Source organism: Doryrhamphus excisus, linkage group LG1 (assembly GCF_037039965.1).
Source record: "Doryrhamphus excisus strain RoL-2023G ecotype Guam linkage group LG1, RoL_Dexc_Guam_v1.1, whole genome shotgun sequence".
NCBI lineage: Eukaryota > Metazoa > Chordata > Actinopteri > Syngnathiformes > Syngnathidae > Doryrhamphus > Doryrhamphus excisus.
Window position 1 is genome coordinate 23,192,036 of NC_136357.1, and position 14,867 is coordinate 23,206,902.

General features: G+C 40.5%; 2 protein-coding genes across 6 annotated transcripts in view; one reads left to right on the forward strand and one right to left on the reverse strand.

Moving 5' to 3' along the window:
* Window positions 1–2,511, forward strand: part of LOC131131913 (roundabout homolog 2-like) — an 87,743-nt gene extending 85,232 nt beyond the window's left edge. For 3 of the 4 annotated variants that reach the window (XM_058076947.2, XM_078792208.1, XM_058076950.2), the window contains 2 exons: window positions 429–686; window positions 1,662–2,511. In XM_058076947.2, the coding sequence (XP_057932930.2) occupies window positions 429–686; window positions 1,662–1,663 (260 nt within the window). In that variant the 3' untranslated portion in view covers window positions 1,664–2,511. The remainder of the gene's footprint in view (window positions 1–428; window positions 687–1,661) is intronic. The other variant, XM_058076948.2, reaches the window with a different exon arrangement.
* A 9,850-nt stretch (window positions 2,512–12,361) lies between these two features.
* The window catches only part of LOC131132694 (roundabout homolog 1-like), an 81,226-nt gene continuing 78,720 nt past the window's right edge, over window positions 12,362–14,867 (reverse strand). For both annotated transcript variants that reach the window (XM_078792216.1, XM_078792219.1), the window contains one exon: window positions 12,362–14,150. In XM_078792216.1, coding sequence (XP_078648342.1) covers window positions 14,136–14,150 — 15 coding nt within the window. In that variant the 3' untranslated portion in view covers window positions 12,362–14,135. The remainder of the gene's footprint in view (window positions 14,151–14,867) is intronic.

Below are 14,867 nucleotides of genomic sequence, written 5' to 3' on the forward strand. Positions count from 1 at the left end.
CCATTTATCCATCCAGCCAGCCATCCATCCATCTAGTCACCCATCTATCCATTTATCCATCCATCCATCTAGCCATCCATCCAGCCTGCCATCCAGCCAGCCATCCATCCATCTAGCCATCGATTCATCCATCATCCATCCATCTAGCCATCCATGCATCCATCCATTTATTCATCCATCTATCTAGCCATCCATCCATCTAGCCATCCATCCATCTTTTCCATCCATCTTTCCATCCATCTATCAATCATTCATGCATCCATCTATCCATCCATCCATCTATCATCCATCCATCCATCTTTCCATCCAACCATCCATCTATCTTCCATTCATCCATCTATCTTTCTTTCCATCCATCTTCTCTCATCAATAAGAAAGTGTCTATTAAAATCATTTCCATAATTGGTGTCTTTTGATGACCCACTCAGCAGCCCACGCACCGGCATTGAAGAGCCTTCACAGCAGCGCATCCCGCATGAACAGCTCATGGGCAAGTACGGCCTCGGATCCCTCTGAGGAGTGCATGGTGACCGTTTCCACGCTGGAGCGGCAGCATATGACTTCCTGGGGCGCCACGCCGGCATGCAACAGGGCCACGTTGAGTCAGGCGTCCCACAAGAGACCTGGCACAGAAGCCTCCCACAGTGGCAATCTTCTCACAAACAGCACAGAGAAGAGGGATCACTGTGAGTGTCAGTGTGCGACAGTGTCTTCTTTGCATCTAATGGATTTGCAGAATGTGTGTCCTTTGCATTCAAATGAAGTGAATCCCTGCCAAAGGTGGGTTGACGTCATGATTTGCATGGCTTCTCCTGTTGCTCGATGCTGAATGGCCAGGCATAGACGGCATTCAGAGGTGAAAACAACATGGAAACCAGGATGCCAACCATTGGGAACGTCCTGAAAACAAAAGGAAACTCTTGTACCTGCCACATTGTCCTTTCAGTTCATGACCAGTATTTCACTATTACATCATCCATTTTAGCATTATGTTGGTCATTAATAATGACGTCAAATGTCCAAAGACTTTTGATGGAGGGAAATGGAGGTACAGGTACTGTGTAAAAGCCTTCTCTTGGTAATGGTAATGGTAGTGGTTTTATTACATTTGAATATGCATCATATTACAATTGAATGCACCCCATAATTAGTTCACAGTTCCACATGTCCAAAAGGAGTAGGAAGAAGCAAAGCTTATTAAATCCTACTCCTCCATCTGGTACTTTTACAATCAGTAACTGTTACATTTGTTCACTTCCTGCTTTCCATAATACAGTTTATGTTTTTTTTTTGTTTTTGTTTTTTAATAATGCACCTCGTACCGAAGTAGGAGGTGATATGAGCATCCAATGACATAATGGGTACCATAGTAAGTGTCAATATAGTGATATATATATAGCACATCATGATTGTTTCTTCAATTGGCTCATCGTTGTGCATTGTTTGAGGTCGTTACTCAATCCATTCCATAGTTTGATTCCACATACTGAAATGCTATGGCTTTTTAACATAGTCCTAGCATAATAACAGCTCTTGGGCCATTAATGGAGGGAGGGAATAATGGTTAGTTGCAACCCCCCCCCCCCCCCCCACACACACACACACACATTTTGTACTATATGGATGTTACTTTTCATTGTTTTGTGTTATTTGTCTTTCAGAGTGCTTTGGACGCTTCTTTGCCTGCAGTTGCTGCCTGTCCCAGGACACCTTGTTTCTAAGTGCTTTGAGAGGTCGTTTCTCCGCGAATGACTGGGAATGATGGGAATGATGTACGGGGGAAGCTGGGGAAGGAGACGGCATGAAGATGCCAATGAACATGTGGAGCTGTAAATGTCATGTACAGGACACAGACACCAGTCTCACAGTGTTTCCCTAATCCCCCCCCCCCCCAAACATGCTGTATGACCACTTCTACTATCTATCACTACTTGCTGTCCAACAATTCACACAAAGGAAGAAAATGCAAACAAAATGACTCCAAGGACTTGCATAATGTGTAAATATATTTTCTATGTTCCTTTTCTTTTGCTTTGCTATGCAAGCTTCTCTTGTCTCTGGTGATTTATGACAGTGGGTCATTTTTCATGCTTATTTTGATGACGCTACTGTATTGTCGTACTTTGCACAGAGTGTTTTGGTGAAAATAAGCACAAATCCAGTGAAGAGCAGAAGCATCGTGGCGAGGTTACTTATTTACTGGGTGGCGCTGCCATCCTTTCCAAAAACGTCCCGTATGCGGAGCACTGGATAGGGCGCCACGCAGCAACACTGACACTACGTGCTGTGACATTTATTATGCATTCTACTAACAATGACTCCTTGCAAAGGGTTACACTTCTAAGCAACACGTCACAGCAAAGACTTTGCTTTCACTGCCGCTCCTTTCAAGGAAACGTGCACTTTTTAAGGAATGTTGTCCATCATCCGCAATCCGTACGTGAGACATGAACACACGTCTTTCTCTTTTCTGTGTCTTGTAAAGATATTAAAACAGATCAAAAGAAGCAGCTACTTCATCAAGCCACCGAGGCTCCATGTCCAGCATGAGAGCTGCATATAAAGCATATTGTTATTATTATTATTATCAACATTCTTACACCTAAGAACTACATTACTGGCGTAGTGACACCTCGCCACACCACAGCAGTGAGCAAGAAGCCACTTAGCCATAGCTTACTCTGTCTTTTTGTTTTGGAGGCTAGGTGTAGCCTTCCTTTCTACGTTGCTATGGGACATCAATGCACCCAAGAAGGAAGGTGTACTAAAATACTACACGTATGACATGTTAGCATCCATGTAGCTGTTACTACATGCTCTTTGAATAGCTGCCTTTCTAGGCCCAATAGGTGTGTCCCATGAAATGCATTCATTGGCTGCCTCCTTTCACCTGTTTTCATATCTTTACAACACACAGAGAAGAGAAGGACGTGTCTTCATGTCTCACCTAAGGATGGACGATGATGGCCAACATTTCATAAAAGTACACATTTACTTGAAAAACGATGTTAATATAATATTAATATATTTATTCATCTTACTTATTCATCTTCAATTCAGTGGTATGATATCGGTGCGGTATCCCAACCACACAAAGGAAGCGGAGACCAAGTCGCACGTCTTGTTTGGCTGGCAGTGCTCTGGTTGGAACCAAAGTGGAAGCTGGTGCCCATCTATGACCAGTTGGTTCTAACTTTACCAAACCACTAGGTGGCAGTAGTGACACATGAGACATTAGCTTCCATGACACGGCCTTAACACTGCATGAAGCCAGCTACGGCATGTCCAACACGCTACAGTGACAAACAGTTCTCCTTCCATTTAGTGTGGAAGTGGTAAGTGTTTGTATTCTTAGGTTTGGAAGTAATACATTTGAGAACATGTATTAATAATTGGTAACAACGGCACGGGAAATGTATTTCTGGGAAAGTCAATGTTTGTTTACTAGTGAGTGAAGGGAAAGGAGCACTTGATTTGCTCACCCGTACAGTATAGGTAAGCTGATCTCATTGAAGCTTTTTTTAAATGATTGGTTATCAGAGCTATTTTTAATGTTATCAGCTTCATCAGTACTGTACACCCCTTATGGCTTATAAAGCGGACAGTCCGTGGTCTGGTTTGCAGACTGGAAAAGATGAAAGAGGAAAGATGGCTCCCTCACCGGGAAAGCTTGGACACCCTGACTTAAGGCAGGTTTTATCCAAGAAAGTTGAACAGACGTAATGTTCCACTCAAATTTAGTATTATGATACCTGATTGAGTAGGATGATACCTGATTTAGTGTCATGATACTGATGGGATGATGCTGATTCAGTAGGATGATACCTGACGTAGTATAATGATATCCGACTGAGTATAATGATACCTGATTGAGTATCATGATACCTGTTTGAGTAGGATGATACCGGATTGAGAAGGATGATACCTAATACCTGACCGAGTATAATGTTACCTGATTGAGTATCATGACACCTGTTTAAGTAGGATGATACCGGATTGAGAAGGATGATACCTGATTTAGTATCATGATACATGATTGGGTAGGATGATACTGCTCAAGTATCATGATACCTGATTGAGTAGGATGATACCTGATTATCATTATACCTGATCAGATAGGCTTATACCTGATTTAGTATAATGATACCCGACTGAGTATAATGATACCTGATATAGTATCATGATACCTGATTGGGTAGGATGATACTCGACTGAGTATAATGATACCTGATTTAGTATCATGATACTAGATTTAGTATCATGATACTAGATTTAGTATCATGATACCTGATTGAATATCATGATACCTGATTGGGTAGGATGATACCTAACTGAATATAATGATGCCAGATTTAGTATCATGTAACCTGATTTAGTATAATACCTGATTGAGTATCATGATACCTGCTTGTGTCGGATGATACCTGATTCAGTTGGATGTTACTGATGGGATGATACTGATGAAGTAGGATGATCCTGATTTAGTATCATGATACCCGACTGAGTATAATGATACCTAATGAGCTGGAATAGATGAATAGATGTCCTGCCAGTGCAGCGAGAAGGAGCAGTGGAAGTGACGATGATGATGATGATGATTGTGTCGTCCAGTTGGAACTTTGGGATGTTTTCCTACTAAATTGTTGCAAGTTCATGCTGCGTTATCCGATGGTTTATTTGTGCGTTTGAAGCATCATCTTACCGAGCCGTGTTGATTTTAACGTTGCCAAATCTGCCGTTTCTTGTTTTTGTTGTTTTTTTATTTAATTGGGGAAACGTTGCTGTTTGTCCATCTGAGCGGTTTGCTTTGAGATGGTCTTGGTCTTTGTGGTCTTGGTTTGCCTCTGAGGAATTTCACCTGCTGCAGCCGTTTGCCCTCAGGAATACGCAGACAATTTCCTTTCATGCAAAAATAAAACGTGGATGTGAAAATCAACCCTGGTTACTTTCCTTTTTATGCCTCTTGTCATCTGAAACTGTCCGGGAAATTGCTTCATATAGTGGCCAAACGTCCTATTTTCCCAGGACATCTCCTGTTTTCCTTTACTTTTTTTAAAGTGAAAATTCATTGACTTTCATTGTTTTTCGAATGTGATTAGCTATTGATTAGCATCACAGTTAACCAGCTGACCCGTGTCCATGTCAAATATGGGCGATTGTGGCACCTTTTCCCTGAAAATAACGCTTACATTTCAAAAAGTATTTGACTTCAGGTTCGTGTGTTGGACTGTTTATTTTCTTCCTGCTGGTTTTTAAACGATCTCCCTTTGGAACAGCATGTCTGGTTATAGTCCAAAAAATATTTCAAATATTATGGAAATAAAGTCAACATATTATGGAAATAAATTCATACTCAGGAGAAGAAAACTTACAAGAAGAAAGTCAAAGTAACTGGAATTTCTTTTCAAACAATATCAGAAATGAAAAAAACAGCTGTCATTTGTAAAGTCAAAATACCACAAGACAAAAATTGCAACTTCATGAGACTTAAAGTCATAATATTATGAGGAAAATCATGTCATTGTGTGAGAATAAAGTCAAAATATTCCAAGAAAAATTCGTACCTTTACAAGACTGAAGTCATAATATTAGGAGGAAAATCATTTTAGTAGCACAATGTTGATATATTAAAGAAAAAATACATCCTTTTTTTAAAAAAAACAAACCAACAATATTGGAAATATATGGAAATAAAGTTCCAACATGACAAAATGAGAAGTTACAAAAATGATTTCAGAAAAAGTTGAAATAAATTGAAAAAGGAAAACCAGCAGAAATTGACAAAAAGAGTAAAGAGTTGGTCATCACCCCCATATGTCTTGCTGCATTTAAACTATAAAAACGTGTTTTGTGTTAACATTTTTGGGGGGATTTGGTTGGCGTTGGACCCCAGGGAGGGACGGATGACGCTAACCGAGGTATAAAAAAAGCTTTTCCTCCAATGGCGTCCAGGAATGTCTTCTTTTTATGCACGTCTGATTGTTGTGCCGCTTTGGCTTAACTTTATTGATCTACTCTTTCATTTCATTCCATAAAAGCAGCTGATGAAAAAAAAATGAAAAATGGAGCAGATGGTGGAATTCCAATCTGAGATCACACCGTGACCTTGTAAAAGACCCCCCCCCCCGCCACGCTGCACGGATCCTGGATCGGATGATGGCCATGTCTGCAGAAGGAGCCGGGAAGGCGCTGCTGATCCGATGCTTTCATGGGGTTGCACTTTTGAGAAGTTTCAGACGCTAAGTGGGAGTCCGATTCCTCCCGATGACCTGCTGTACGTCACGTGACGCCGATGCAGGAGAATACAGGCAGCGTGAAGCCCACAGAGCCCAATTATCCTGGTGTCCGCAAAGCCACCGTCCCGTCCGAGCGGGTTCATCGGTCTCCGGGTTAGACTCCGAGGTCCAGGTCTTCTAAGACCAGCAACAGTTGTCATATCAAATATATTCCGTGTTTCATCCCTGGAGCCTTAATTCCTTCAGTGCTTTCTCGAAACATAACATGACTTTGTAACCACAGCAAAGACAATCAATGCTTAATTTTTCTCTTTTGGCATCTATTATTGAACTATAACCTGTAGAAATATATATGTCCATTTTGCAATGTATAATATTATAGGAAGAAAGTCATAACCTTATAAAAATATGAAGATTATTTAAAAACAAACATTGGAATATTTGGGAAATGAAAGAAACTGTAGGGAAAATTAATAAATTATTATTTTTAAATAATAAAAAATAATGCTAATCTTAATAATCATAATATGGTGGAATTTCAGTTGCATTAAATAAAAACAGTCAAGGAAAAATATTTTGTTAGTTTGTAATATTATGAGAAACAAACAAAACAATGAATAAAGTTGTCATTTTTTTAAATTAGTGTATGGATTTATTATTATTTTCTTTTATTATTCTTTGTTCATTATTATTATTGATGTCATTGATATTCAGTTATAATATAACACTTAAACATAACAAGTCAGGAGAAGAAAATGTACAAGAAGTTGAAATAGTTGGACATATGGGGAAAAAATGCTGTAATAAAATGAGAATAAAGTCAAAATATGAAAAGAAAAAGTTTCACTTTTATGAGAACAATGTCGTCAAAGTGTGAGGAAAATAATGTCATTTTTTTATCAGAGTTAACAATGAGAGAATATTATTCTCCCTCAGAAACAGCAAATCTAAACAGGTTGGGGAAAAGTCATATTGTGTGGGGGGGATATGATGGGAATAAAGCTGTAATATGATGTATGATGATGATAAACAATATGATGTGATTATGATCAGCGTTTTCACGTGTGACAAAACTGAGATGAAATATGCGACAGAAGATGTTAGCATGTGTCGTATTACCACACGGCCCTCGCTGGGGGGTAGGTCTGGATCATAAAGAGCCTGAGCTGGTTCACCCGAGCCTGCAGACCTGATCCTGAGATTCCTGACTCCCAACTCCCGACCCAGGGTCCCGGGTCCTGGGTCCCGGGTCCCGGGTCCCGGGTCCTGGGTCCTGGGTCCTGGGTCCTGGGTCCTGGGTCCTGGGTCCTGGGTCCTGGGTCCTGGGTCCCAGTTCCCGACTCCTGACACCTGACTCCTGACTCCCGTCTCCCGACCCAGGGTCCTGGCTCTCGACTTGTGACTCCTGACTCCCGACTCCCAGCTCCCACGGGGACCAATTTATTCCCAACTCCTTCACCCTGATTGCTCTGCTGCCTTTGTGTTGCCTCCTGGCATCATGCAGCGCGTACCCGTGACAATCTAGCAGCTCTTGTTTGACTGTGCGTAAAAGTCTAACCTTCTTGTTTGGCCTTGTTTTCACAACAACATCCTGCTGGCCCCGTTTGACAACAGAGGGATGTTTTCATATTCATCCTGGGGTGGGGGGCCCAAAAACATCTCCATTTATGGTGTGGCCAAGCCAGCATTGGAGGCAAGCTGAGCACCTGAAGTAGCATCTGATGTTCTATGAAATATAATGGCTTTGTGTATTCATATTGTACAAATAAGACAGTTTATATAATAAGACAAAAAGAAAAAGGCAGGAACCTTTTTAGCGCATCTCTCTGGGTACTCAATTCCCTGGGATCAGCCATTTTCTCTTTGCATTTAGTGAGCTGTTAAAAAAGAGGCGTACTTGTGAGTCCCGACTCCTTCAATACTGTAAGTCTGCGGCTTTCACGGCGGCGTGCGTCCAGCAACAGCCAGCCATATATCAGCTTCAACAAACTGAAATGAACGACCGCACTTTGATTATCTCCAACACCTCGTAATTCCTCACCAACTGTCTGCTCCAACACCTCCTAATCTTCCCCAAACACAACTGCTGTCACTTTCAAATCGTACGCGCAGGCTCCACCCCTTGCTGCTCCTTGAGACAACTTTTAACTGCTCCCTCGCCGCTGACGTGCTTTAATCAGAGCTTTCATTGCCAAGCCAACCCACCCATGCCTTCAAACGCAACAGGCACCGTCAGAAGAACCGGAGATCGCCTCCAGGCATTCCCATTCCCAACTCGGCAGACTCAATGCTAACATGGGTCATATTTCTCTTATTTTCTTTATCATGTCCACTACATGGGAGCGTAGAGGTGACTATAGGGGTGCTATGTCATGTCTAGAGGTTCTCTGATCACATTATAAAGCATATTGTAAACAGGTTTTCTATGTTTTAGCTGCACATGAGGTCCATCCATAAAGAAGGAGTCCTACTTTCATCAGGGGAGGTGTGCAACCAAACTATGGTGATCAACCGTAAATCCAGGATCTACTTTATCCGAACAATCCTGTCATGCACGACTTTAGTACACAACAGCTCAGTAGTACCTAGTCCAGGATTAACACCAAGGGTTTTGCTTTTTCTTTGCTTTACTGGTTTTCAGACCCCAGCACAGAATCATACCATCACGGACAAAAACAGCAAAAACATGACGATGACCACAGTACAGCAAAATAAAACTGAGGTCTTTACATTAGGGGCTCGTTTTTATTTTCCACTCGGCACGTTCTAAAAAAAACATGACACGAGAAAATTATTTAAAAAAAAAACAGCAAACATTTAAAAAATAGCAGTAGTTTTTAGTCCAAATATTAAGACGTGAAGTCATAATAATAAAAGGAAATATAGTATGAGGTTTAAATATGAAAGAAAAAATGTAAATTAAATATAAGAGAAACCTCTTAATATTATGAGTAAAATAAAATCATTGTAGATTTTTTTCCATTGACATTTTAAATTGTCAATTTTTCAAATTGACATTTCTGAGAATCAACTTGAGGAAAGACAATGTCATTTTACTTTGGGGAAAAACTTACAATATGGGAATGAAGTCATAATATCACAACATTATAAGAAACTTTACAAAGATTATCTTAGGCACGAAGGCACTTATCCACACCGTCCCTGCAGACGGCTTCTCTTATTAGGAGAGCAAAAGGTTTGACAGCCCTCAGTTTCAGTTTCAGTTTCAGTTTCACTGTTTCCCTCCACCAACCTCTCTGCGGTCCTGCTTGACTTGTCAAGGCCAAGTCTTCGTCAACACTTCGTCAACAGATTGCAGAGAAGCTGCTGGATAAACATGCTATAATTGAAAATCTAACTTGGCAGAACACACACACACACACACACAGTGCCCTGCACTTTGAATAACCTCCTGTTGACAGCTGTCCTTGGACTCAAACAATGAATGTAAACCAAATAAACACGTTAACGCTGCCGAATAGAAAGGAAAATAAATTGCATTATTCATTTTCTTTTAGTATTCTTTGTCAAATGGTTTTCCTCTGATCAACCAATCAGGGGACTGATTATTGTGGGCCTGCTAGCTGGCCTTGTGAGGTAAATCTCAAATCTGATTGGCTGCCTGATTAACCCCATTGCTAATACTTGATAGCAAGGTATCATTGGCTCCAGACCCACAAAGTAGCATTCAATATTAACACATGGAATATTTTCATAAATACAGCATAAAAAAACTGTTTACAATCTTCTAAATACGCATTTTAGCATGATTGGAGACCTCAAGACATGAAATAACACCCCTATAGTCACCTTTACACTCCTATTACCCAATAAAGTAAGACATATTAAGACAATATGTCTTAATATTGTCTTAAGAGAAATATTCTTCTCAAGACAATATAATGAGAATAAAGTCAAAATATTCTAGGAATAAAGTCATAGTATCCTGAAAAGACAAGGCACCAAATGAACTTAGCTCATCTTTCCAAACGTATCAATCGCGCCTCTATCAAGTACATCACCATTGGGACAGTACGCCCATGGGCCGTGTCCCGATAGCCGATGGTAGCCCCGATCAGCAAAACAATCAGTGGTTCCAGACCAGAGCATAAGTGAATTTCCACTCAGTAGGATTCCATCCACCCCTCCATCCATCCCTCCATCCATCCTTACTTCCATCCACCCCTCCCTCCATCCATCCATCCATCCTTACTTCCATCCCTCCATCCCTCCATTTATCCATCCATCCCTCCATCCATCCATCCATCCATCCCTCCATCCATCCATCCATCCATCCATCCATCCATCCACCCCTCCCTCTATCCATCCATCCCTCCATCCATCCATCCCTCCCTCCATCCATCCATCCATCCATTCATCCCTCTTCTATCCTTATCCGCTTACCCTCACCAGGGTGGTGGGTGTCTGCTGGGGTCCTTATTCATAAATGGAATGTTTTCATAGTTAGAGCATAGCTCCTTCTTATTAGAGCCCTCTAGACAGGAAATAGCACCTCTATAGTCACCTTTACGCTTCTATGACCCAACATAGTAGCAGTAAACGTGCTCGTGGAGCTGAGTTGGGGGATGGACAGGAAATGAGTTGGGTGTCCGCAACAGAATCAAATGTTTTTATTTGGGATTATTGTGAATTATTCAAAGATGTAAGCAAACCTGTTGTTCCGGGAGTCAGTTCTGGTGCTTGTGTGTCTCATTACAGTAACATAGATGACACCTAGTGACCAGTGCGGAATACTACATATCTTCGCAACCTCATGAATGTCTATTTGGATTTTACGTCATTTGTCAATTTTATGCTGGGAAATACTTCATGTAATAATTGCTTAAATATGCATATTTCTGACTAATAATAGCCCATAACATTCTGTTCGAATAATGTCACTGGATCAAGCCTTTTCCAACATTCCACACTAGAAAATAAGTCAAAAGTAGCTATGATTGATATCAGTGTTGGCTGATACTCAAGGCTGCGTATCGATATCCTAACAGACGTGAAGTGTAGTGGATGAATATTTGGTAAGATTATGGCCACTTGAGGGCTAATCCCATCATAAATCAAAATATTCTAGTCTAATTCTGACAGATGTGCTTTTGTAGCCATAAATTTGGAATCGAATCAGCACCGCACTCTAACTGACATGGGAACGTCGACTGACGCCAGCAGGATCGAGATTTAGCAGATTTACTGTTTTATCAATTCAGCTTAGTACCAGATCACTTTTTTGGAATGTTGCCCATCATCCACAATCCTGACATCAACACACGTCTTTCTCTTCCTGTGCGTTCCAAATATATAAAACAGGTCAAAGGAGGCAGCTAATTAATGCATGTAATGGGACGCACCTGGAAAGCCAACAAGGCTTCATGTCCATCACTTTGTTATTGTTATTCTTACACCCAAGAACTATGTTAGCATAGCGGCTAGCTACTAGGCTAGCAGCTAGCTTGAGCACACACTGGCTCCCAAAGCCTCAGGCCACCAGCCAAAGGTAACGCTACGGTTTTGTTTTGGAGGCTTAGCCTTCCTTTCTATGTTGCTATGGGAAGTTCTACCTAAATTATGGCTCTCAATCCATCACGATTAATCACATGTTTTCACCATAGTTAACTCAGAATTAATCATCTTTAATAGCAGATAGAAATATTTTTTTTTATCTATAATAAAACGATGGTCAACGATTCAATGTGCAACTACAACGATAATTACCAAATTTAATGTAAAAGTATATTGATTTCGGAACTATGGGCTATTATGTAAAAAAATACAGTCTGCAAGCATATTGTTGTATGACTATTTTTCTTTATTATTAGCATATCAGCTTTTAAACTCGCCCACAAATGTTTAGCAAATCCAAAATGTGAGCAAGTGCGACCTCTCACACTAACATGTTTTTGTTTATTTGTGTCAGCTCCAAATAAGATGAGTTTATTTATGATACTGGTTTAAAATTCTAAATGTTTATGAGTAAAAAAAAAGCCTATTTAGGAACATTCAGAAAGGTTTATTATTATGAAAGATTTTCCTCAATACACCTTTCCTTCATGAAATGTACAAATGAAAATACCTAAAACACAAGGCAATAGTCATAAAACATTTCATCCAAATTTCAAAATCAATGTCATTTTATTTCTCTTTTAAAACACATTAAAATACATAGAAAGTAAATATTATTGTATTACAATACTGTACCTATTCATTAGAAATCCCACAGTTTTTGAATGTTTAATGTCTTACTTTGTTGACGGTCATTGAACGCAGCATCCACTGTTCTCCGATGCCCAGAGGGCTGTATGGATGTATTTGGATGTATTTTACCCCTTTTTCTTTCACCTCATAATTGCTCCCGAATGCTGATACTATGTGGGAACCCATAAAGGTAAGATTTGATGACTTTGAGTGCTAATGTGCATCATTGTGGTAGTTCCATGCTAAATGGCTAACGCTAGCAAGACACCGGACTTCAGCCACCGTCATCACATTCAATAGCAGTCAATAGCAGCTGTCCAATTCAAGGAAGTCCAATTCAGCTGGCAGTTCAACGCCAAAATGTGAAAAGCACTGATTAGTTGGGCCACTCTTATGCCAAGGTAGCACTGTATATGACAATAAAAACAATACCTGCACTGCTCCAGTCTCTGGCAGGCCATGGAATCTGTGATAAGTCAAACACAGCGACAGTAGATCCAAATAACTTTGGTCTTGCTACAAGAGCCATCTGCCAGGGCTTTGAAGCTAACTTTACCAATCTAAATACTCTTTTCTTTCTCCATTTCCCATCAATATTTGTTCCAGCTTGGGGCTACAGAGTTACCGCGCTTCAACCAAACTACGGTCAAACTGGAAGTCTGTCAAAAAATTGCAGCCGTGAAAGGAACCTTCTGTTCATCATTAACTAAAGTACTACAAGTACGACATTTTATCATCAATGTAGGTGTTACTACACGCCCACAGCATGGATAGAAAACCTTGCTGGAGGTCTTTGAATAGTTCCCATTCATTAGCTGCCTCTTTTTACCTGTTTTTATATCTTTAGAACTCACAAAAAAGAGAAAGGCATGTGTTGATGTCTCATATCTTTGTGGATGATGGGCAAAGTTGAAGACAGTTTGTCACGTCCAGTTCCAACGTTGTTGCCAAGGTCACATGACGAGGCGAGTCGATGAAAAAGTGCGGACAACGAAAAAAGATAATTGTCATCATCTCAGGCGGATGTTAAAGTAAACATGTTTAAGTAATATCTCCAACCGGAAAATGTGCATGCAATTCTCTCAGTACACAAAACATATCGCCGTTTGGAATGAAAGCAGCTCAAAATGCACGGAAACCGTTTGCACAATCAAGATCAACATTCATGTAATCAGAGTAAAGTCAAATGATAAAGTCACATGATTTCCACAACACCAGCATGAAGTCCATACATTTAGAATAATACAAAGAAGGGATTGTGCTTTTATAACCAAAGTAGAACAAACGATACAAGGACAAAGGTGTACACCACTCATCAAACATGAACACTGTCACATCAAATTTCAATTTGAAGCACTTCTGTGGCAGTAAACAATTTACAAGATGTCTGGAAATGACACAAGCATTTAAGAACACATGAGAAACGGTCATCATGTCGAATATTTCTAAGACACTCCCAGCGGCCAGAACGAGTGCATTCATCTTCCATCTTCAGGCCACACGTTTCTTCGGGCCCGCTTCACGCGCTGACCCAGGAACAGTCCACAGACGTCAACGTGAGCACTTTTTTTTAACCAACATTGAGTGAGAAATCGGATGTAGAAAAAAATGACGGCATTTCTTGTGCAGCACTTTTAGTCTTTTTTTCCCAAAGGTGAAGCAGCTGTAGGCGGTTTGCCGTCTCAACCATTCTCAACTTCTCAGGAACTAGGAAAGGAGAGAAAAAACTGCAGTTATAATATGCATGGACGTCTTACAAGAACTGAGATTTAGTTTAGTGGTGGTCCCGTTTGCAGGCTCCTGTGTGCACTGGGAAAAAGCAAAGCCATCCCCATGGAAGCGAAACATCATCAGAAGCTCTGAGAGAAGACAAACGTCCGCCAATGTTGGCTGCGATCTGCTCCTATGAAAGCGACAGTAGCCACGTTTACATGGACCTGAATATTCCAATTCCATTCGGGTTATTTGCTCAAACGGAAAGAATGTAACCTTTGTATACACATCATTCCGAAAGAAAAGTGCCAATCCGAATGAATATATAATGGGATTCACAGGGGTGGAATATTCTTTTCCCCAATCCAATTGAGGTATCTTGTACCCGCTCAATCAGGGTGCGTTCTTCTTTGTGGTGTTTTTCTTCTTCTGTTGTTTATTGGCGGTTGGCAAGCAGCTTTGGTGTGCATTAGCGCCATCTGTGGAACAGAATCTAAACCCTTCTACTATACGCCATTCACAAGTCCAGTTTTATTCAAAAAGAAAATACATATCTATAGAAAACATGTGCCGAGATTAATTATAAAATATTAGCAAGATTGAACTTTATCTTTTCCTGTTCCCGGGTGCGTTCTTTCAGCGAATGCTGAGATATGACGTAACACGCAGCTCCAGACGTTCTTCAATTAAAAAAAATGGAGGCCAGCAATC